Raw genomic sequence first — 23094 nt, 5'->3', positions numbered from 1 at the left:
TCTCAGTAGAAGGATGCCATCTGGCGTCCCACTGCAGACCCTGGCCTTGAGAAGATCCCAGGCTTATTGGAGTTGTACTAGTTTCACAAAACGCACAAAATTACCAGTCAGTAACTTCAGTTCCAAGTGTCAGCCCACCCAAAATAGAATTACGGATACGATTTACTGAAATGCTGAACATTAATCAGTACTCTTCAGGTCTGATATTTATAAAATATTTTCTTAGAGGTTATAAGGTAGATGATGGTAACTTTAAAGGCAGTCAACATTTGGAACACTATGGGTTAAACATGTAGAAGAAAAGGTTAAAGCATTGTATCAGAAAATATTCAGAATTTGGGATTGAAGCTGAGTTTTCTGGGGAGCGTTGGGATGAGAGACCATGAACGCCAGTCATGGCACAGGCTGTCCTGTCCAACTAACTGGGAAAAAAGCTGGCGCAGGGAAAGAGGGTGGGTGTGATCGTAGGGAGATGATATTCTGATGCCCTTAGTTGAGAGACAGCTTGCAGCGACCAGTATAAATGGAGAACTGTTCATCACTGCCACTAGCCCCGTGAATTTTATTCTTCGCCTTTTTGTGAGCAATGCACATTAGAGGAAGGCCGTGAAGGAGAAAGCAGCGAGGGGCCACAAGTCTTACGCATCACGTTAACATCCATGTGTGGTGTGACGTGATTTTACAAAGTAATTAGAAAGAGTTGGCCAAACAACTTTCTGGTGGGTGACCATGATCTTGAACACTGGCGACCTCAGAGGGAATCAACATTGCTCAGGTTTCAATTCAAAACAAATCAAACATCGTTGTAAGGCAACGTCAGTGGGGAAAAGCCTCATTCATCAAATGATGGCGATTCCCACCCGAGCACCAATTGTGCCAGTTAGCACTTTGTTGTTAGTGGCACTCAATGCCCAGTATAACCGCTGTGCCAGAGCCCACATTTGTCCAATGTTTAACAAGTGTAGCTCATGCAAGGTGGGCAGATGGATGGCAGATGCAGTTCAATGTAGAAAAATGTAGTACATTCTGGGAAAAAGAACCAATGAAAGGAAGAACACCCTAAACCAAGCCTTTGCCTTTATGAGTCACGTAAAAAGTTTCAAACCAACGCTCTCGATCATTTTTCTACATCACAAGTTGCTGGTGTTATCAGAGTGCTTGGTGTTCTGATTTAGAATTTATCCGCCAATGAGGCCACATTGCTAAAAACACCCCTTTTCAAATCTCCCGGCCCACAAAATCCAAACAAGGCAAGTGCAAACACGACTGAGTTGCCGAGACTATCGAGGCAGGGACCATAATATCGTTTAACAGGAAATTGTGTAATAATTTGAAAGTAAAAATGTAAAATAATATAGGGTAAGGGCAGGGAAATAGGAATAGAGTAGATAGCTCCAGTTGAAAAAGTAACACCAGAACAAGTACAGGAAACTCTCGATTTACCGGCACCTAAATAAACAAAAATCTCGGTTAACCGGCAAAATTCAGGAGTAGGTTCAGGTAAGTTTTACTTCATATTGTACTTGCCTTCCTCGATCTGTTGCTGTGCAAGGGTGTGGCTGCAGCTGTTGCTAAGCTAGAGGCGCTTGGAACTTGTGGCCATTGTTCTGCACCTGTTGCTAAGCAACAGGGTTTGTTGCTTTATACGGAGCTCTCAGCTCTCCGTATCTTTTAACTATAGCTCTCTGTTATCCGGAATTTTTGATGAACCGGCACCACGTCGGTCCCGGATAAAAAAAGAGTTTCCTGTATGATGGGCTGAATGACCTCCTTCTGTGCTACAAATTCTATTCTTTTCATTGCTGTGACAAAGCAGCAAGACCCAGAGCACACGGTAGGCAGAAAACCAATGGCTGTCGACAGCAAAAATCTGCCATGTTAAGTTTAGTCCTATTAGAAAAACAATTTCAAAGAGTGTTGCAGCTATTACCTTGGGTCTCTGAATTATATCCCCTGGACCACGGTTAGCTCAGAAAGCCCCAGTAAAAGAGTTCCTATTTAAGCTTATATATCTTAGTCTACTGGGTTGCTATGTTTGAATTTCACAGCTGGGACTTTGGAAGGGTCTGCCTGGGCACTGCTCACTCACTGGTGGAAGAATTCCTAATCTATCTGTAACTCAGCTTGGGGGAGGAAGTTGCTAATAAGTGAATTTAATTACGTAACGTGAATGTGTGATTGGTGTTTTGTCTGTACGTGTTTATATGTGGCCCACAAAGACAAAAAGCTCAGACACTCAACAACAACTTGTATTTATATAGCGCCTTTAACGCAGTTGAATGTCCCAAGGTGCTTCACAGGAGCGTTATAAAACTAAATTTGACACCGAGCCACATAAGGAGATATTAGGGCAGGTGACCAAAAGCTTGGTCAAAGAGGTAGGTTTTAAGGAGGGTCTGAAAGGAGGAGGATAGAGAGGTAGAGAGGTTTAGGGAGGGAATTCCAGAGCTTAAGGCTTCGGCAGCTGAAGGCACGGCCACCAATGGTGGAGCGATTAAAATCAGGGATGTTCAAGAGGCCAGAATTAGAGGAGCGCAGATATCTCTGAGGGTTTTAGGGCTGGAGGAGGTTGGAGAGATAGGGAGGGACGAGGCCAATGAAGGGATTTGAAAACAAGGGTGAGAATTTTAAAATCGAGGTGTTGCTTAGCCGGGAACCAATGTAAGTCAGCGAGCACAGGGGTGATAAGTGAACGGGACTCCTGCTTGAGTACTGTACAAGTGAACCTGTGTAGATCATCCAGGACCAAGGACAACAGGTAGTTTTGGCAAATCTGACACTTCAATAGATACAGTTAAGGAAATAGCTCTCACCTAACCATTTCTGAGCCCTTCAAAAGCATTGTCCATTAGTTTTAAAACTTATGTACATGGGGTAATGCAACAGACTGAAACACCAAGGTTCAGCTCACTGGTTTGGAATCCAATTCAGGTAAGAAAAGAACAGAACATAAGAATTACGAGCAGGAGTCGGCCATACGGCCCCTTGAGCCTGCTCCGCCATTCAGTAAGATCATGGCTGATCTTCAACCGCAACTCCACTTTCCTGTTCTATCGCCATATCGCTTGATTCCCCGAGAGTCCAAAAATCTATCTATCTCTGTCTTGAATATACTCTCAGACTCAGCATCCACAGCCCTTTGTGGTAGAGAATTCCAAAGATTCACAACCCTCTGAGTGAAGAAATTCCTCATCACAGTTCTAAAAGGCCGACCCCTTATCCTGAGACTGTGAACCCGAATTCTAGACTCCCCAGCCAGGGGAAACATCCTCTCAGCATAGTGGTTAGCACTGTTGCCTCACAGCGCCAGGGACCCGGGTTCAAATCCAGCCTCGAGTGACTGTCTGTGTGGAGTTTGCACATTCTCCCTGTGTTTGCGTGGGTTTTCTCCGGGTGCTCCGGTTTCCTCCCACAGTCCAAAGATGTGCGGGTTAGGTTGATTGGCCATGATAAAAAATTGGCCCTTAGTGTTAGGGGGGATTAAATATGTGGGGTTGCGGGGATAGGGCTTGGGTGGGATGGTTGTCGGTGTAGGGACCGGGTGCTAGGGTTTGGATGATCAGCCATGATCTCGTTGAATGGCGGAGCAGGCTCGAAGGGCCAAATGGCCTACTCCTGCTCCTAGTTTCTATGTTTCTATGTTTTTACCCTGTCAATCCCCCTCAGAATCTTATATGTTCTGATAGAGGAGTGACAATCTCCTCTGTCCGATGGCTGCCAGTAGTCCTTAACTGAAAGGAGTTCAGGTAGGCTCTTCTCAGCTCCTAGTCGATAAGGTTCCACAGCACTGAAGATCTGGCAAGCTCAGTTAGATGTAATGAGATCCAACGAGAAGTGGAAAACTTACACCGAGGCATTGGGCACCTTCTTGGATACAGTGCAGGGCAGTGTCGGGGGAGGGGGGAGAGAGACCCCCATTGCATCTGACTTGGGCGCATCCGATAAAATTAGTGGGTTAGAGTTGAGGAAAATGACTTGCTCCCTGCATTCCCATTCTTCAGCATGATGACTACTGCAGTCCAAACGCAAATCCGTACACTACTGGAAGCTCACACACCTCACTGACTCCTCACACTCCTGCAGGGAAACAGCGCTGGAAATAATACACCACTTCTACTGGTAAAAAAGATGAAAAACGGCTTGAAAAAATTTCTATAGGCTAAAGTAGTAGATAGCTGTTCACTAAACATAATTTGTGTCAGTTCAACCCTACTTACACAGGAAAGTAAAGGATGGGAAAAGACCCCTGCGGTTCATATGACTGGCCCCAGTGTCCAAGGAATACATCCCTCAGGTGGACGTAAAAGATCCCATGACACTACTTCGAAGAAGAGCAGGGGAGTTCTCCCCGGTGTCCTGGCCACTATTTATCCCTCAACCAACATAACAAAAAACAGATTATCTGGTCATTATCACATTGCTGTTTGTGGGAACTTACTGTGCGCAAATTGGCTGCCGCGTTTCCTACATTACAACAGTGACTACACTTCAAAGTACTTCATTGACTATAAAGCGCTTTGAGACGTCTGGTGGTCGTGAAAGGCGCTATATAAATGCAAGTATTTCTTTCTTTCTCTCCTACTGCTCTATCAACTGTTTCTCCAGGTAATTATCCATTGATACAATCAGTCCCCAGTCCATTCCGTACATTAAAAAGTGTAATCAATAAAGTGAATCACAGCCTGCAGCGAGATCCAATAAACTGCTTAATAAGGGGACTATAACCCTCTCCTAGATGTGGGCAGATTGAGCAGAGAGCCCGGCTGCCAAGAATATATGCACCATTTCCACAGAGTCAGTCATAATTAGTATGTGCACATAATATTTGATTAGAACATAGATTTTAAATAGTCTTTCACCAGAATTTGTAATCCCACATCACATTAATCTGCTATGTTTATTCCCGTCAGCAGCAGTCACTTCTAACCTGGTAATTACAGTGCAAACTTACAGCTTCCTGTTGTTTTCCTGATCCCAGGCACAGAGCACACTTACCTCAGTAATGGGTAGCAGAAGCAGGACAGCCAGAGAACATCGGTGGTGCCGAGTGGTGGAGGCAGCTGAACCAGACAGGCCAACAACTGCTCAAACACAGAGAGCCCAGTATTAATGAGGGGTCATCATGTCCTCCAGCACAGCACTGGTAAGTAAACACGACAAAATGCTGTGTACAATTACGCCAGCGATGCAACCCAGCAGACAACACTAGACACGTGGCTAAAGCATTCGCTCCCGAATAGACGCCCCAATTTCAATCACAGCCAGCAGCTTTACTCTCAGCATCATGGACATCCAGAACAGGAAATTTCTCAACGGCTCAGTGGTAAACATGGTGTGGCACTGAGCAATGGAGACCAGGAAGGTTTAAAACACAAGGCCTGCTCTGTGCGAAGTCAGCCAATTTCAGCGGGAGCAGCACTGGGGAATGACACTGAGCTAAGGACAAGAAAAAAAATCCATGGCTCCCACTCGTGAGTGACTCTTGCTGGAGGAAAAGAGTGAGCGCCCAGGAGGGGGGGGGGGCCAGGGCGAGCGCCCGGGAGGAGGGGGGGGGCAGGGTGAGCGCCCGGGAAAGGGGGGGGGGGGGGGGCAGGGCGAGCGCCCGGGAGGGGGGGCCCCCCGAGAGCGAGCGCCCAGGAGGGGGCGAGCGCCCGGGGGGGGGGGGGGGGGGCCAGGGCGAGCGCCCGGGAAGGGGGGGGGACCCCCGAGCGCGAGCGCCCGGGAAGGGGGGGGGGGAGGACCCCCGAGCGCGAGCGCCCGGGAAGGGGGGGGGGGCGAGCGGGCGGGGGTCGGGGGGGCGAGCGGGCGGGGTTCGGGGGGGCGAGCGGGCGGGGTTCGGGGGGGCGAGCGGGCGGGGTTCGGGGGGCGAGCGGGCGGGGTTCGGGGGGGCGAGCGAGCGGGGGTCGGGGGAGGGCGAGCGGGGGTCGGGGGTCGGGCGAGCGGGGGTCGGGGGTCGGGCGAGCGGGGGTCGGGGGGAGGGCGAGCGGGGGTCGGGGGGAGGGCGAGCGGGGGTCGGGGGGAGGGCGAGCGGGGGTCGGGGGGAGGGCGAGCGGGGGTCGGGGGGAGGGCGAGCGGGGGTCGGGGGGAGGGCGAGCGGGGGTCGGGGGGAGGGCGAGCGGGGGTCGGGGGGAGGGCGAGCGGGGGTCGGGGGGAGGGCGAGCGGGGTCGGGGGGAGGGCGGGAGGGCGAGCGGGGGTCGGGGGGAGGGCGAGCGGGGGTCGGGGGGAGAGCGAGCGGGGGTCGGGGGGAGAGCGAGCGGGGGTCGGGGGGAGAGCGAGCGGGGGTCGGGGGGGAGAGCGAGCGGGGGTCGGGGGGAGAGCGAGCGGGGGTCGGGGGGAGAGCGAGCGGGGGTCGGGGGGAGAGCGAGCGGGGGTCGGGGGGAGAGCGAGCGGGGGTCGGGGGGAGAGCGAGCGGGGGTCGGGGGGAGAGCGAGCGGGGGTCGGGGGGAGAGCGAGCGGGGGTCGGGGGGAGAGCGAGCGGGGGTCGGGGGGAGAGCGAGCGGGGGTCGGGGGGAGAGCGAGCGGGGGTCGGGGGGAGAGCGAGCGGGGGTCGGGGGGAGAGCGAGCGGGGGTCGGGGGGAGAGCGAGCGGGGGTCGGGGGGAGAGCGAGCGGGGGTCGGGGGGAGAGCGAGCGGGGGTCGGGGGGAGAGCGAGCGGGGGTCGGGGGGAGAGCGAGCGGGGGTCGGGGGGAGAGCGAGCGGGGGTCGGGGGGAGAGCGAGCGGGGGTCGGGGGGAGAGCGAGCGGGGGTCGGGGGGAGAGCGAGCGGGGGTCGGGGGGAGAGCGAGCGGGGGTCGGGGGGAGAGCGAGCGGGGGTCGGGGGGAGAGCGAGCGGGGGTCGGGGGGAGAGCGAGCGGGGGTCGGGGGGAGAGCGAGCGGGGGTCGGGGGGAGAGCGAGCGGGGGTCGGGGGGAGAGCGAGCGGGGGTCGGGGGGAGAGCGAGCGGGGGTCGGGGGGAGAGCGAGCGGGGGTCGGGGGGAGAGCGAGCGGGGGTCGGGGGGAGAGCGAGCGGGGGTCGGGGGGGAGAGCGAGCGGGGGTCGGGGGGAGAGCGAGCGGGGGTCGGGGGGGAGAGCGAGCGGGGGTCGGGGGGAGAGCGAGCGGGGGTCGGGGGGAGAGCGAGCGGGGGTCGGGGGGAGAGCGAGCGGGGGTCGGGGGGAGAGCGAGCGGGGGTCGGGGGGAGAGCGAGCGGGGGTCGGGGGGAGAGCGAGCGGGGGTCGGGGGGAGAGCGAGCGGGGGTCGGGGGGAGAGCGAGCGGGGGTCGGGGGGAGAGCGAGCGGGGGTCGGGGGGAGAGCGAGCGGGGGTCGGGGGGAGAGCGAGCGGGGGTCGGGGGGAGAGCGAGCGGGGGTCGGGGGGAGAGCGAGCGGGGGTCGGGGGGAGAGCGAGCGGGGGTCGGGGGGAGAGCGAGCGGGGGTCGGGGGGAGAGCGAGCGGGGGTCGGGGGGAGAGCGAGCGGGGGTCGGGGGGAGAGCGAGCGGGGGTCGGGGGGAGAGCGAGCGGGGGTCGGGGGGAGAGCGAGCGGGGGTCGGGGGGAGAGCGAGCGGGGGTCGGGGGGAGAGCGAGCGGGGGTCGGGGGGAGAGCGAGCGGGGGTCGGGGGGAGAGCGAGCGGGGGTCGGGGGGAGAGCGAGCGGGGGTCGGGGGGAGAGCGAGCGGGGGTCGGGGGGAGAGCGAGCGGGGGTCGGGGGGAGAGCGAGCGGGGGTCGGGGGGAGAGCGAGCGGGGGTCGGGGGGAGAGCGAGCGGGGGTCGGGGGGAGAGCGAGCGGGGGTCGGGGGGAGAGCGAGCGGGGGTCGGGGGGAGAGCGAGCGGGGGTCGGGGGGAGAGCGAGCGGGGGTCGGGGGGAGAGCGAGCGGGGGTCGGGGGGAGAGCGAGCGGGGGTCGGGGGGAGAGCGAGCGGGGGTCGGGGGGAGAGCGAGCGGGGGTCGGGGGGAGAGCGAGCGGGGGTCGGGGGGAGAGCGAGCGGGGGTCGGGGGGAGAGCGAGCGGGGGTCGGGGGGAGAGCGAGCGGGGGTCGGGGGGAGAGCGAGCGGGGGTCGGGGGGAGAGCGAGCGGGGGTCGGGGGGAGAGCGAGCGGGGGTCGGGGGGAGAGCGAGCGGGGGTCGGGGGGAGAGCGAGCGGGGGTCGGGGGGAGAGCGAGCGGGGGTCGGGGGGAGAGAGAGCGGGGGTCGGGGGGAGAGAGAGCGGGGGTCGGGGGGAGAGAGAGCGGGGGTCGGGGGGAGAGAGAGCGGGGGTCGGGGGGAGAGAGAGCGGGGGTCGGGGGGAGAGAGAGCGGGGGTCGGGGGGAGAGAGAGCGGGGGTCGGGGGGAGAGAGAGCGGGGGTCGGGGGGAGAGAGAGCGGGGGTCGGGGGGAGAGAGAGCGGGGGTCGGGGGGAGAGAGAGCGGGGGTCGGGGGGAGAGAGAGCGGGGGTCGGGGGGAGAGAGCGCGGTTGTTGGGGGGAGAGAGAGTGGGGGTTGTGGGGAGAGAGCGCGGGGGGGGGGGAGGGGGATTGACCTCATCGCACAGAAAAGACAGGAGAGAGGAACCCAACTCAGAGCAAATGAGTGTGCTGAAGAGTGGATTACTGCTCCATCCGCCACAATGAGGCACATATAAAGCAACAGCCTTTATCAATTACCTAAATTTCCAGCCTTATACTCAAGTCTGAACAGCAGTTCTACACCACTTTTAAGTAATACAATGTTTCACATTTTGGAAGCAGCATTAAGAGGCTAAAGTAGGGATCTGATCCGTGCTAGTTGAACGTCGAGGAAGAAAGAATTGATTTTCCCACCTGAATGAAGACCAGAGTAAGCTGACATTGTAACAGGAAGAGAAAGCATTTCCTGATTCCATATGTTGTGTGCCGTGCCTGTGGAAAAATGGCAACGCCACTGGTTAAATTAATCTGGAACGAGATTGTGTTCAGTTTCTGTTGTTTTTCCTCCACCAGCCACAAGCTTCATATAAAACCACCGTACACTGCACATATAGGTCTCAGCATTTTTGCTGTACGGATTCATTTGGTGCTGCTTTGTGAGTAGCACCTGGCAGAATCTAGTGATCTGGCCTGATGGGCAACATGGCTACATCATAGTGATAAGATTCAGTGAATGTAAAAAGGTTCATTTTTCACTTGTGCGTTCCTAGCGTGACGCACAGAGGGAAATCACGCACCCCTCAGCCAACGACTTTCCATCTATGAGTTTTAACAGATAGAATATCACGGGTTGAGTGCCTGCAATTTCCCAATCTGCACTCCTGCGGATGAAGTTCCACGCCAGGAACAAGTGGAAAATTTACCACAAGAGTTTTTAACAGGAAGATGTCAGTTGGCCCAAAAAGCCCATCCTCCAATTTGTTAGATTATTCCTACCAACCGGTCTCCTGATTCCATTTATATTGCTTGTTTGAATAGCCTTCCCCATTAACTTATTCCTACAAAGCCAAGAAGGATCAAGGTCCACAGCATAGGTTGGAAAAAGTAAAAGATGAGGTAAACCTGAAGGGATAATTACTGGTCCTAGCCCCTTTAGGGCTACCCCGGATCAGGCGTATTCCCCAGACGTTCACGTTCACTAAAGTTAGAGGTAGCCGAATCCTAAAGACTCTTAATTGGGTCTAAAGGTCCAGACTATCTCTCCCTAAAGGAAAGGAACAGCCTGAAGATGTTACCATCCTCCAGATAGCACTTTTAATAAGTTTAGCTAGACTGTAACCTTACGGATATTATGAGGGTCTGGAAAACTCCCCCAGAATTCTGCAACTCCTCACCAAAGAGTGTACAGAGATTGAGTTCGCGAGTTTGATACAGAGTACTATGTGAGACAATTCTAAAAATATACAGATTTATTAAAGAACCGACATGTAATTTACAGTTGATGATTCAATCGCAACATTAACAGTTCCAAATACAAAAAGCTTACAATTCTTATTATCAGAGATCCTTATTCTTAAATCTTAACTTCGTTACAATTTTATATTTCTTAGTCTTATTCCAGGATATCCACCAAAATCAAATACCTTTGATACCTTGATCCCCAAGACTCAAAGAGTTGTAGACTTACAGAGCTTGCCTCTGAAGCCGAGAATCGCTTTGCCCCTTCAAGGGAATCTATCTTCCCATTTGAAAGTCCAATTTTTATACTCTTTCTCAGTGGCATATCCTTTGAAGTTTTCTGCTGATGTAAGCTAATTATCTCTAGTCATTTTTCTGTTGACCCCTGCAATCTTTACAGTCAGATCAGCTTGCAGCATTAAGAATCGTGTCTCTACCTTTAGGTGTTCAAAACTTATCATAAAAACAATGTGATGGCTGGTGCATCTATTTGATGTCATTCTTACCAAAGTCTTCTGTTTGTATCTTTTTACAACGTGTAAATTAAAAACACCTCAACCAGATGTACCATTGTCTTCATAGTTACCTGAACTGTTTGTAACACTGGTTCATGTCTCCGTGTTTCATTTGATGTTATTTTTACGAAGGCATATGTTTCTTTAATTTATGTGATTCTTTCCGAAGTGTTGGTTTAAGACACCTAAACAGGGTATACCATTGTGTTCTTTCCAAGGCTTCAGACTTTCTGAAACCTCTAACCTTCTGTTTCAATAAGGCTATTGATTCAGTGTCAAGAACTTATCTTATCTCAATATCCTATATGTTGTTTACAGCTTTTCCATTGTTAGGTTTTTAGATTTTCAAACCCAGTTTGTTATGTTTTAAAGGCTGGCATATTTCATAGAATGGTGTATTTTTCTGAATACGGTTTATTCCTTCACAAACCAAAGTTTGTCATTTGGTGATACCAAGTAATTCATCTATCTGACTTCCCTTAAACATAACTTTGCAATTTTTAATGCGTGTTGTCTGGTGTTTGAACTGAAGCCACATATCAAACAGTATCACAACAATGGGACAACTTTTATATTACGTTATAACAATGGCTATATATAGAGCAAAACTTTTTCAGACATAACTTGTGGTGTAGCAAAAGCCATCCTGTGTAAAACTGACAAGAGCTCAAGTTATCTGACAGTCTCGCACACTGGTTTCATTCTTACTAGGACCTAAATATACAGGGGAACCTCAAATAGCCACACTGCAGTTACTCGCCACAATTAGTGCAAGACAAAGTCTTTCACAAGACGCCATCAGTGCACAGCAGCAATTTGACACCAATCTCTTCCCACACAACATAAGTGTATCTCAAAGCTCAAAGAAGATTCAATTCAATGTTATTTTTATTGAACTCATTTATATTACTGTGCCTAGGGTTGTGCTGTACTGTGCATACAAGACCAAATTTTGGGGAAGCTCGATTATCCACCAACTTCACTGTTGGAGGGAAGGTCCCACTCAAGGGACTTGAGCATAAAATCTAGGCTGACACTTCAGTGCAGTGCTGAGGAAGTGCTGCACTGTCGGAGGTCTTTCGGACGAGGAGACGTTAAATCGCGGATTGGTCTGCCCTCTCAGGCAAACGTAAAAGATCCCACTGCACTATTCCGAAGAAGAGCAGGGGACTGCTCCCCAATGCCCTGGCGAACATTTATCCCTCAATCAACATCATAAAAACAGATGATCTGGTCATTACAGTGGCATTGCATTACAACAGTGACATTTAGCTGTGATTCTTGCGCCTGACTATCATCCAGGGGCTCTTTCTGGAAAGAGCATGATGGTGGAATCAGGGGAGGACATGACTGGGCTTGGTTGTGATGCCTTTCATAGTTGAATACTACACTTCAAAAAGGTACTTCATTGGCTGTGAAGCAGTTTGGGACGTCCTGAGGTTGTTACATAATGCAAGTGTTTCTATTTTTTTGCTGTCTTTCAGTTATAGAATTACAAACTTATTACATCAATCACCTATCTTAAACTACCTTCATATTTCTCTGATCCTACATACTTATGTTAGGTAACCTCAAAGCTGGTAAAACAGTCTCAGTGGCTAGATGCCAACCAGCTTATGCTAAGTGTAAGCAAAACCTAATTTGATTTGGCTCACTGGAACATCTTCCTGGAGAAAGCCTCTCATGAAGCGACACGAATAGCTTTAACCTTGAGAATGCTAATCAGCTAAAATACCTCTGTGTATATTTAGACAGCACACTTGTCGTTCAAGGATCCTGTTACCAAACATCAGTGAGATTATCACCAAAACTGGCACCACTTCAACAACAGGTCATGCATTATCACAGAATCACAGAAACCCCACAGTGCAGATAAAGGCCATTTTGGCCCATCGAGCCTGCACCAACACATATCCCACCCTATCCCCGTAACCCCACGTATTTAATCCCCCTAACACTAAGGGTCAATTTATCATAGCCAATCAACCTAACCTGCACATCTTTGGACTGTGGGAGGAAACCGGAGCACCCGGAGAAAACCCACGCAAACACGGGGAGAATGTGCAAACTCCACACAGACAGTCACCCGAGGCCGGATTCGAACCCGGGTCCCTGGCGCTGTGAGGCAACAGTGCTAACCACTATGCCACCGTGCCGCCCGGTGTAGAAAGTAGCAGCTTCAGAAGACAGTATAGTAATCCTGCCTCATATTGATTATGGCATGTGATCCAAAGGCCTCGGCGTGTACACTCTGTACCAGTCTGCAGTCAGCATGCAACCTCAAACAATTGACTAGTGCAGTTGCCCATATTGTTCCGTACATAAATCTAGCTGGCGCTATGGTACTGAGCCATATAGGCAAGAGGCCCCAGGTCTGATGGCTGGAGTGTGCTGAATTAGCTGATGCGCCAGTAGGGGTGTTAACAGACACCCTCAACTAGGGAGGGAAAAAAAACATTTAGCTGTGATTCTTGCTCCTGACGGTCTTCCAGGGGCCCTTGCTGGAGAGTTCACCATGGTGGAAGTCAGGGGGAGGACATGATTGGGTTTGGTTGCGATGCCTTCCATGGTAGAATAATCTGTAGACACATGCTACATGGGCTGGTGCAATACATTTCTATCACAGTGGACAGCCTTCCCTAGCTCTCGGACATTCTACAAAACGCGGATGCCCAATTTAACTCAGGAAGCCCATAATGGTTGTTAATTATACTTAATCTTTGCAAATAATCTTTACAAGCATAATCCATATAGCTGTGATGATATACAAGGCTCCATGTGGGGCGCTCCCTGCCCGCATGTATGCAAGCAGCCTGACTGGCAGGCCTGGCCTTTCAGCACCATGAAATGAATATCTAACCAAGCATATCAGGAAGGAGGATCCTGAAATGGAGCTTTATCATCACAGCAGCTCTGTCAAAGAAACTGTCCCTACACTGTGTTGTCCCCATACTGTGTTGGGCCCACTGACCAAAGAGATTAGCCATCTTGGTACGGTCACCTTCCTTCTTCAAACGGAAGCCTCCCCCCACTCCCCACAGGAGTGCAGCCCTCGTCAAACTGACTCCTGGGGAACGTATGTTCAGATGCAACAAACGTTAGCAGCATCTGCACCGGTGCTGATACATGACCCGCTGCTCTTCTGATAAAGGGGGACACTCCACCTGCGCATTGGTTCGTTTTGACGCGAGGTGCAGTAACTAGCAGATAGTCCTCTAACCGCAAACCCCCGCCGCCCCCCTCAGATGATTCAAACATTGAGCCACGCCTATGGGGGCACTGCGTGTGGAGATTCTATTTTGATGACTGATGTACCAAGGTAGGTAACCTATCTTTCCCCTTTATTCCACATTCTCGATACGCCTACGTCGCAAATTTTAAGAGGAAGGAGGGTCCTGAAATGGAGCTTTAACTTCACACCAGCTCTGTCAAAGATGCTACCCACAGTGAGTCTCTGCAATGAACGTTAGGTAAACGTACGAGGACTACTCCATGTAACAGTATTTAAGAGATGCCTGGAAAGCCAGCCCTGGGACAGCTGGAACAGTAACAATGTAAAATACATGCAAACCATCCACTCGGCTCTTATTTGATTACTGGGTAACTTCTTGTGGTTCTAACCATGTGGAACTCGCTACCACACGGAGTAGTTGAGGTGAATAGCACAGATGCCTTTAAGGGGAAGCTAGATATGTACATGAGGCAGAAAGGAAGAGAAGGATATGTGGATAGGGTGAGATGAAGTAGGGCGAAAGAAAGCTCGTGTGGAGCATAAACACCGGCATAGATCTGTTGGGCTGAATGGCCTGTTTCTGTGCTGTAAAGTAAGTAATTCTATATGGTTTACTTGAGACTGGAAAATTTCAGTTCAGAATTTCTTTGGAGTGTTGTTTTTTTCTTGTGTTTTTCTGGTTTATGCAGTTTAAGTAGAGCACTCTGCCCTTGTGGGCATATCTCGAGAACCTGAGGCAGCAATTATTGACGCCGAAATCTGGCGACAGACATCTTACACTTTCCAAGCCCATCTGTTACTGAGAATATCGTGTTACAATCTTTCTAATGCTCGAGACCACTTTGCATTGAAGCAGCCACATTCTTTTCACAAACGGATTAACAATCTGACAAGGATCGTCCGGGTCATTTTCCCTTAATTAATTCCTTTTTAAAAAAAAAAGAGGTACATCCTCAAAAAAAGGCAGTCAAGAAAAGAAGCAAGGACGTCCAAAAACGCTTCACAGCCAATAAATGACATCTGAAGTGTAGACACTGTTATAGAGACAAACACAGCACCCAATTTAATTACAAACAGGAGCACCGGAACAGGAGGATGCCGTTCAGCCCCTCGGGCCTGCTCCGCCATTCAATTAGATCACGGCTGATCTGTAACTCAACTCCATTTACCTGCCTTTGCTCCATATCCCTTGATGCCCTTACCTAATAAAAATCTATCGATCTCAGTCTCGAAAGCTCCAACAGTCCCAGCATCCGTAGCCTTTTGGGGGAGAGTTTTCCAGATTTCTACTAACCGTTGTGAAATAGTGCCTCCTGATTTCACTCCTGAACGACCCAGCTCTCATTTTAAGATTATGCCCTCTCGTTCTTGATTCCCCCCACCAGAGGCAATAGTTTCTCCGTATCCACCTCATCGAATCCTTTTAACATTTTAAACACCTCGCTCAGATCACCCCACAACCTTATATAGCCAAGGGACCACAAGCTAGGTTTATGCAACAAATATCTCTTTAATAGAGAAAGCCCACACTATTTATTTATTTTGGAATTCAAGAAGCCAGTGGCACTTTGAGCACCAAGTGCAACGGAGCTGGGGAAAAATGAACTGATGTGCAGGCTCAGTGGCTGCCTTTATGAGGAGAGGGGGCAGCTGGCCATATGTCGGCATTGGTACAGATGACACAGTGACTCTGTGTTCCACAGGAACCCTTTTGAAAGAGGGGCTGATTGCTACCTCACGTACCCAATGTGGAATGAAGATGAGAGGAGTGTTTCACAAAAGAAACTGAAAAATATTTTCAAATAGAATTTACTTACCTTCAGCCCTTTAAACATCCCAATCTGCGTAACACCTCAGCTCAGACAAAGGGTTTGCCTCACGGCGATGGGAGCGCAGGTTGGGGCAAGTAGTTATCTAGTAGCAGAGGGTTATGTTGCAGTATGCGTGTACACGTACGTGCGCGCACGCTGGATCGCGCGCACGCTGGATCACACACACACACACACACACACACACACACGCACCTGTTCGATGAGTTTGATGATGCTGATGCTCTCCTCCTGGTGAAAGGAAATGGAACAGGGCAGGCTGTTCAAGAGGCCAGATAACTGCAGAGGCGAAAGTTCATCAGAATCAAATGAAACATTGGCGCTGGTGGCGTAGCCAAAGGTTTCCCAGGAACATCGGGATGGGTAGAGTGGATCCAGTGCAACGCTGTTAACAAATAAAAACTGTAGTTGAGGAATCACAAACTTCTAATATATACAGGAAACTTTGGTTTATCCGGAGGTTGTATGTCCGGAAACCTCGATCTAACGGCAGAAATCAGCAGCCGTTTTGTTCGTTTTTTTTTCTTCTCCTAGCATTTTTTTAAACAGTCAGTCTCTGGAAAGCCTCTCTGAAGCTGTTGCTAAGCTACAGAGACGCTTCCAAGGTACGGGCTGACTGTTTACAAGCTGTTGCTAAGCAACAGTGTTTGTTGTCAGATACGGAAATGAAAACCTCCGTATCCTTCAACATTAGCGCTGGTCTGTCCGGAAGTTTTCATAGATCGGCATCACGCCGGTCCCGTATATCGCAAAGTTTCCTGTATCTTAAAAAATTGACTACCAAATTTATTCTTGTGGTGTCTGTAGCAAGGGAGCTCAGCACCACCTATTCCAGGCATAACAGCGACCAAACAGCTAGACATGGTAGGGTACCCCCTCTGTAGTTTACTCCCCTCACCTTGTAACTGCTACCTACAGAATGCCCTGATCCTGAAGTGTGCTAAAGACAGAACATACAAATATGCTGGGCGTTCCCCATTAAGCAGTTTGCAGATCATTCAGCCTAGTTACTCCCTCTCTGTGACTGGTGTTATCTGTTATTCCCCCTTTTTTCCCCCAGCCTTAATAAACGTGTTTCTCTCAGTCGTCAGCTGATCGAAAGGTACTCATCCGAGGTACAGACCTGTCCTTTTACAGATGCTGACTGACTGCTGCGTATTTCCAGCATTTTCCTTTTTAAGTTTAGATGCCCAGTTTTTTAAATTCATACAATGATGTCAACAGACTGATTGTATCTAAATAGGTTTCTGTAAATATCATGTTAACTGAATTACCACTGCACCAAGAGAATACATTTCTGGAAAAAAATGGACTATTAAATGTTCTGTCTCTTGTTTTTCATTGTATATATTTGTCTATATCTTTCAGGATTTCCCATTGTGTTGCCAAGCCCTCTTTCATGCAACCCCATTGTTATGTTATTCGGTCACCATGAACCAGTGACCTTGGCAAATGGAATTTAATCCAGAGAAGTGTGAGGTAATGCATTTGGGGAGGGCTAACAAGGCAAGGGAATACACAGTAAATGGTAGGACACCGAGAAGTGCAGAAGATCAGAGGGGCCTTGGAGTGCATGTCCACAGATCCCTGAAGGTAGCAGGACAGGTGGTTAAGAAGGCATACGGGATACTTTCCTTTATTAGCTGAGGCACAGAATATAAGAGCGGGGAGGTTATGCTTGAACTGTATAAAACACTAGTTAGGCCGCAGCTGAAATACTGTGTACAGTTCTGGTCACCACATTACCGGAAGGATGTCATTGCGCTAGAGGGGGTGGAGAGGAGATTTACGAGGATGTTGCCTGTGCTGGGGAATTTTAACTATGAGGAAAGATTGGATAGACTGGGGTTGTTTTCTTTGGAACAGAGGAGGCTGAGGGGAGGCTTGATTGAGGTGTATAAAATTATGAGGGGCCTAGATAGAGTGGATAGGAAGGACCTATTTCCTTTAGCAGAACCAGGGAGCATAGATTTAAAGTAATTGGTCGGAGGTTTAGAGGGGAATTGAGGAGAAATCTTTTCACCCAGAGGGTGGTGGGGGTCTGGAACTCACTGCCTGAAAGGGTGGGAGAGGCAGAAACCCTCATCACATTTAAAAAGTACTTGGATATGCACCTGAAGTGCCGTAACCTACAAGGCTACGGACCAAGTGCTGGAAAGTGGGATCAGGGTGGATAGCTCTGTCGGCCGGCATGGACAAGATGGGCCGAATGGCCTCCGTCCATCCTGTAAATTTCTATGATTCTATGATCAGAACCTGTGCGTTTGGTCTGAGCTGTAACTGCGACTCCATCCCACTCTTCATTTAACTACTGTCTGACTTTCTCAAAAGGAATTCTTCCAACCCATGTGAAATATTACACTTTGCAAGAACACCACTTGGTTTGGTCTGCTGTTGGTAAAATCCATACTTTGTGTTTAAAGATGCAAACTGGAATAATCACTGTGTGAAAAGACTAGAATGTAGCAGCCCAGAAACAAATAGAAAATCTATAAATCATATATAAAAAATAGAAATGTGAATGGAGGCCGTCTCAGTGACTCTCCAGCTATATTGACTGTCTCAATATTGGTGAGACTGTCCACCAAGTCCAGTATTACTCAGTGCCAGCTTAGCTCAGTTCACAGCACTCTAGTCTCCAAGTCAGGTGGTTGTGGGGTCACGTTTCAACTCTGGACACATAATCTAGGCAGTCACTCCAGTGCAATAATGAAGGAGTGCTGCACTGTCGGAGGTGCTGAATTTTGGACGAGATGTTAAAACAAAGGCGTCTGTCTACTTGGGTGGATGTAAAAGATCCCCAGGCACTTTTTTCTCCCAGTGTCCTGGCCAACTTTTCACCAAACCAGATTAACTGGTCAATTATCTCTTCACTGTTTGCGGGGCCTTGCTGCATGGAAATGGGTTGCTGCGTTTGTCTACCGTAATCACGTGTAGTGCCATCTATGTCCAAAATTCCTATTACTTCCTCAAAAGGTCGGGGACTCCCTGGCTGATTTTTTCATCCCCAACCCAGGAGCTCTGTGACCACATATATAGTATCACCCTCAGCTGAGATTGGCTAATAGACTGGGGATCGAACCTTTGGACCTTCCCCTTGGTCCAATGGCTCGGGGCTGCAGTCTTCACCTCTAAGCCATCAATATCCGCAGGACAGTGTCAACCCCAAAGATGAAACCAAATTCTTAATGACCTTCCTTTCCCCCTGGTTGAGAGGCAGCTGGTTAAGAGTAATTTCTGTCCTTCATAAAACAAACCTTGTCCCTCAATATCACCATGCCTTTGGTAAGCAGCTGATTCTGAAGATACTCAGTGAAACAAGTTCCCTGTGGCAATCTCCACCCTCCCCCCATTCGAGTTCTTCAGCGCTTGTTCCCTACGGAAAGCAGCTGGAAAGGAGAAAAAGAATTCCACTTGAGTGCATAGAGTCAACACCCTTACTCTGTGACCACACCGAATGCAGGGTTGCCTATTAGATTCTAGACTACTAAACGCTCAGAGATTCCTGAAATAACAACAGAAAATGCTGGAAACACTCAGCAGGTCAGGCAGCATCCGTAGAGAGAGAAACAGAGTTAACCTTTCAGGTCTGTGACCCTTCGTCAGCATCCGCAGTATTTTGCTATTGCTCAGAGATTCCTGCTGTGCCCAGAACTGGACAATCCCTCCACTCTTCTACACTCAATCCTCCCATCCACCCCTTGCTTTACAAGCAAACTGTGCCAAACGTGCGCAGAACGAGACCCTCACCCAATGTCGCTCTGCAGGAAAAGGCAGTTGTTCCGGAAGTTGGCAGAGCTGCCCAGGCAGCAGATCACCTCCCCGTACTCCTGCATGATCTTCATCATCTCGCACATTGCTGGAAAAGGAAGAGCAGCGTGCGTGTAAAACAAAAATTCACATTACCAGGGAATTACGTAAGAATGAACATCCTACACGCTGCCGCCTCACTGCAATCAAACCTCTTCGCCCTCTCTCCTACTCCAACACATTCTTTCCTCGGACCTCCAAACCGTGGAACGCTTCACCTGCCCCCAATTTTTCCTTTTCCGACAAATTACAAGCTTTTAAAGCTTGGGGTCGTATAATCACTGTTTCCCGATTTCTCTCCTCTTTACAAGCTTGATGGGAGTCCTGTGCTGCAGGCTTTGGCCCTTCACTCAACAAAATAAAGAAACTTATACAGGAAACTTTGGTTTATCCGGAGGTTAACTGTCCGGGATGCTCGAGCCACCGGCAAAAATCAGGAGCCGTTTCGTTACTTTTTTGTCCACCAGTCAGGCTCTGCAAGGTCTCGCTGAAGCTGTTGCTAAGCTACAGAGATGCTTGCAAGGTACGGCCGACTGTTTAGAAGCTGTTGCTAAGCAACAGGGTTTGTTGCCAGATACGGAGCTCAAAATCTCCGTATGTTTCAACATTAGCGCTGGTTTGTCCGGCAGTTTTGATGGGACGGCAACGGCTCGGTCCCGTCGGTGCCGGATAGCACAAAGTTTCCTGTAAATGAAACTACAGGGCGCAAGGTATGAGGCCAGATAGATGACTTTTGTGAAACATCATGGAGATAACTTAATCCATGTGTAATGCCATCTCTGGGCCAGGCCTCTGGGGTGCTGATGAATTGAACTTTGCATTACTTCCCGTCTTACGAATTCAGAGACAAGTGTTGCTAAAATAACAGAGTTGCTGAAATTTCTGGGATTGGTGAGTGTAAAAATGCAACTGGACATGTGATTTACTGGCCTGGGGGTGCGGCCCCCAAATTCAGCCGTGGAATCGATAAAATCGCTTTGAAACGCTGTCGTGCATTTCCCCAAGTACCAATTGCCGAGTCAACCCTGCCCCATTTCTCAGACTGACTGCTGGGTCCAAGCGACATTTTGAGAGACAGAATCTTACAGCACAGAAGGAGGCCATTTGGGCCATCGCGTCACAATTAGTCCCACTCCCTGCTCTTTCCCACAGTCCTGCACATTTCTCCCTTTTTCAAGGATTTAGTCAATTCCCTTTTGAAAGTTATTGAATCTGCTTCCACCAACCTTTCAGGCAGTGCATTCCTGATCATAACAACTCACTGCGTAAAAAAAAAATTCTCCAAATTTCCCTCCTGGATTTTTAGCCAATTATCTCAAACCGACTAGAAGTACAACATTAGCATCACTTGTCAATGTATTGCTAAATGTGGCTAAAAGTGCACAGGTATATGATGCTCACTTACTATCTTGAGTGCAGTCTGTGAACAGAGGGACCAGTAAAGGCACATTATCGATGTTCTGGAGATGTGGTCGCACCTGATGGATTCCTCGTGGCAGTTTAGCCTAAGGAAAAGAAAGCCAGTGTCTCATTTACGTTACTGCAATATTTTTAAAAATGGATGCTACAAGGGCTGTATGCAGACTGTACTGGAGCTTTCTAAGGCGTGGGTCAGAGTGACAGGAGACCAGCCTGCTCTGCCGTTCCCCAGCTAGTGAACTCTCAGTCTCAGCAGTGCCAGTGTAGGAAGGCACAAAGCTCAGTGCAGGTCCTCCTCCACAGAGAAAGCGTGTGCGTTCCCCCCAGGCACCCACGCTAGTGATGAGATCTCCAGTAACATCTGCAGAGGGCTGAGAGCAAGTCACCCCTCAGACCTCTCAACCAAGAATGTGGCTCAACTCAGGAAAACAAATAAAAATAGCTTTAAAAAAAAACAGAATCCCTGAAGATCAATCCTCTGACCAAGCTTTTGGTTACCTGTTCGAATATTTCTAAGTGGCTTGGTGTCAAACTTTGTTTGATAATGCTCCTGCACCTTGGAATGCTTTTACTACTTTAAAGGTGCTATAGAAATGCACATTATTGTTGTTATTGTTAAAACTGTGTTGTGTAAGTTGCTTCAAAGTGGATTCCCTGCACTCAATCTCATGATCAACTGGGTACATGTTAAACTGCAATGACTACACACGATTTTATGAACCAGCCATCAACATCTATGAAGATACATTGAATTAAGATTTCCGTCCAATTCTAAGGTAACAATTTACGTAATGGAAGTGGCCACAAATTCAGTGGCTCCATGTACAGACCCATCACCGAGCCTGCATCTTACCCTGTTGTGATCTTCCAGAAAGCTGGGCACGTCACTGTCTGTCGGCTGGAAACTAATGAGGTCCGAGTGTCTCTCTTCTTCCATAAGCAATGCTCCCTCTGCATCATCCTTCGAATCTACGTATTAAAAAAGAACACTGACTAGGGTGCAAGGATTCAGCGTGGTTGAATCACCCCCACTGACTTAAGGAGATAGGATGGATAAGTCAGTTAACATCTCCATGGCTCCTCTGTTCTCACCATGTTCTACAGAGCCGGTTGCACTGCTTCCCCCGCCCAGTAAAAAAAATAACGCTGCTTCAAAGTGGATCGCGCGGGCCATGGAGAGCCAATGGTAGCAGGGAATGCTTCATTCATAAGTTTGACAGGAACGCCTGTCAAACCTATAAATGGTATAAGCCCCAAAACATCACTAAGTCTTCAAATAAATTTTTTTTAAATCACATTTTTAAAATAAACTATAAATTACATGAAATAACTTTCAAACAATAATTTAAATTTTTGAAAAAAATAATTTTATTTTCTAACAGGGCTAAAAATAAACTTACCTTTCTTTAAAGTATTTAAAAATAATAAACCTGTGGAAAAAATGTTTTAATTTTAATTAATTCACCACTTACAGGAAACTTTCTGGCATCCGGCACTGACGGGACCGAGCTGGTGCCGGTCGATCAACACTGCCGGAGAAACGAGCGCTAATGTTAAAACATATGGAGCTCAGAGCTCCGTCTGAAGTAACAAACCCCGTTGCTTAGCAACAGCTTCAAAACAGTCGGCGCAGCTTGCAAGCGTCTCTGTAGCTAAGCAACAGCTTCAGCTACATGCTTGCACAGCCACAAATGGAGAAAAAAAGCAACGAAAAGTTAAAAAAAAGTTATCTGAACTGACTCCTGAATTTTGCCGGTGGATAGAGCATTCCGGATATTTAACCTCCGTTTAAACGAAAGTTTCCTGTACCTTGTAAAAAGCAGGCCTTGCGGCTGCTTTTTACATGTCTAACTTCTGGAGACTTACCTTCCCGGGAAAACCTGCAAAAAAAACGTAAGTTCAATGCGCACGCGCTGCCTCTCCTGCGTACGCGTTCCACCTCTTAACCCCTTCTTTCAGAGGAACGGAAGTGCCGGTTTCCTGCGCATGCACAGTGCATGCACGAAACCGGCACTTCCATTGGGCCTACGGGTGAGTGCGTCGTGCGTACTCACCCGTGGAGACCCGAATTTCTGGGCCATTATATCTATGAACTGAGGGTTGACTGCTCTCAAGCCTTTAATCTTTGAAACATAGGTATTGAATTTTGTGCACATATTACACTGGTTACACACACAGAACATATTCTACAGGCCTGAATAAAAAGTAACAAAGGGTCCCCTACCCTGATGAAGGTCGTCATGCAGGGAGCCCGTGTGGCTCGGGCTGGATTGTGGGATCTCGGAGCCGGGACCTCCATTGTACGGTAGCAGAGAGATGTGGCAGTTCCAGCCTGTCTCTAAACCCATCTTCTCTGCAAACACCTAGAGCGAAGAGATAGATTATTAGCAGAAGGTTAGCGAGTGCTCAGTTGCATCTCTTTCCAAGAGAAAAGATTTCCAGGGGGTAGCTCAGCTTAAGATTTGGTTACGAGACAGATCATA

The 23094-nt window shown here is 49.5% G+C and overlaps 1 protein-coding gene across 2 annotated transcripts in view; it reads right to left on the bottom strand.

Annotated features, from left to right (window-relative positions):
* tmem94 (transmembrane protein 94) overlaps positions 1–23094 on the bottom strand; it is a 151972-nt gene that overhangs the window by 36066 nt on the left and 92812 nt on the right. The window contains exons 19-25 of one of the 2 annotated variants that reach the window (XR_015073042.1): positions 22836–22974; positions 21465–21580; positions 20598–20697; positions 19133–19241; positions 15578–15767; positions 8763–8840; positions 4996–5140 (exon numbers count right to left, since the gene is read on the bottom strand). Coding sequence is in view for 1 of the 2 variants with exons in the window: in XM_085963319.1 (XP_085819445.1) it covers positions 4996–5081; positions 8763–8840; positions 15578–15767; positions 19133–19241; positions 20598–20697; positions 21465–21580; positions 22836–22974 (818 nt within the window). In the remaining variant the exon portion in view is untranslated. The remainder of the gene's footprint in view (positions 1–4995; positions 5141–8762; positions 8841–15577; positions 15768–19132; positions 19242–20597; positions 20698–21464; positions 21581–22835; positions 22975–23094) is intronic. The other variant, XM_085963319.1, reaches the window with a different exon arrangement.

The sequence above is a fragment of the Somniosus microcephalus genome, chromosome 21 (assembly GCF_052327205.1).
Source record: "Somniosus microcephalus isolate GS21.2 chromosome 21, FLI_Smic_1.0, whole genome shotgun sequence".
NCBI classification, from domain to species: domain Eukaryota; kingdom Metazoa; phylum Chordata; class Chondrichthyes; order Squaliformes; family Somniosidae; genus Somniosus; species Somniosus microcephalus.
This window is presented reverse-complemented; position numbering and strand designations above follow the sequence as displayed.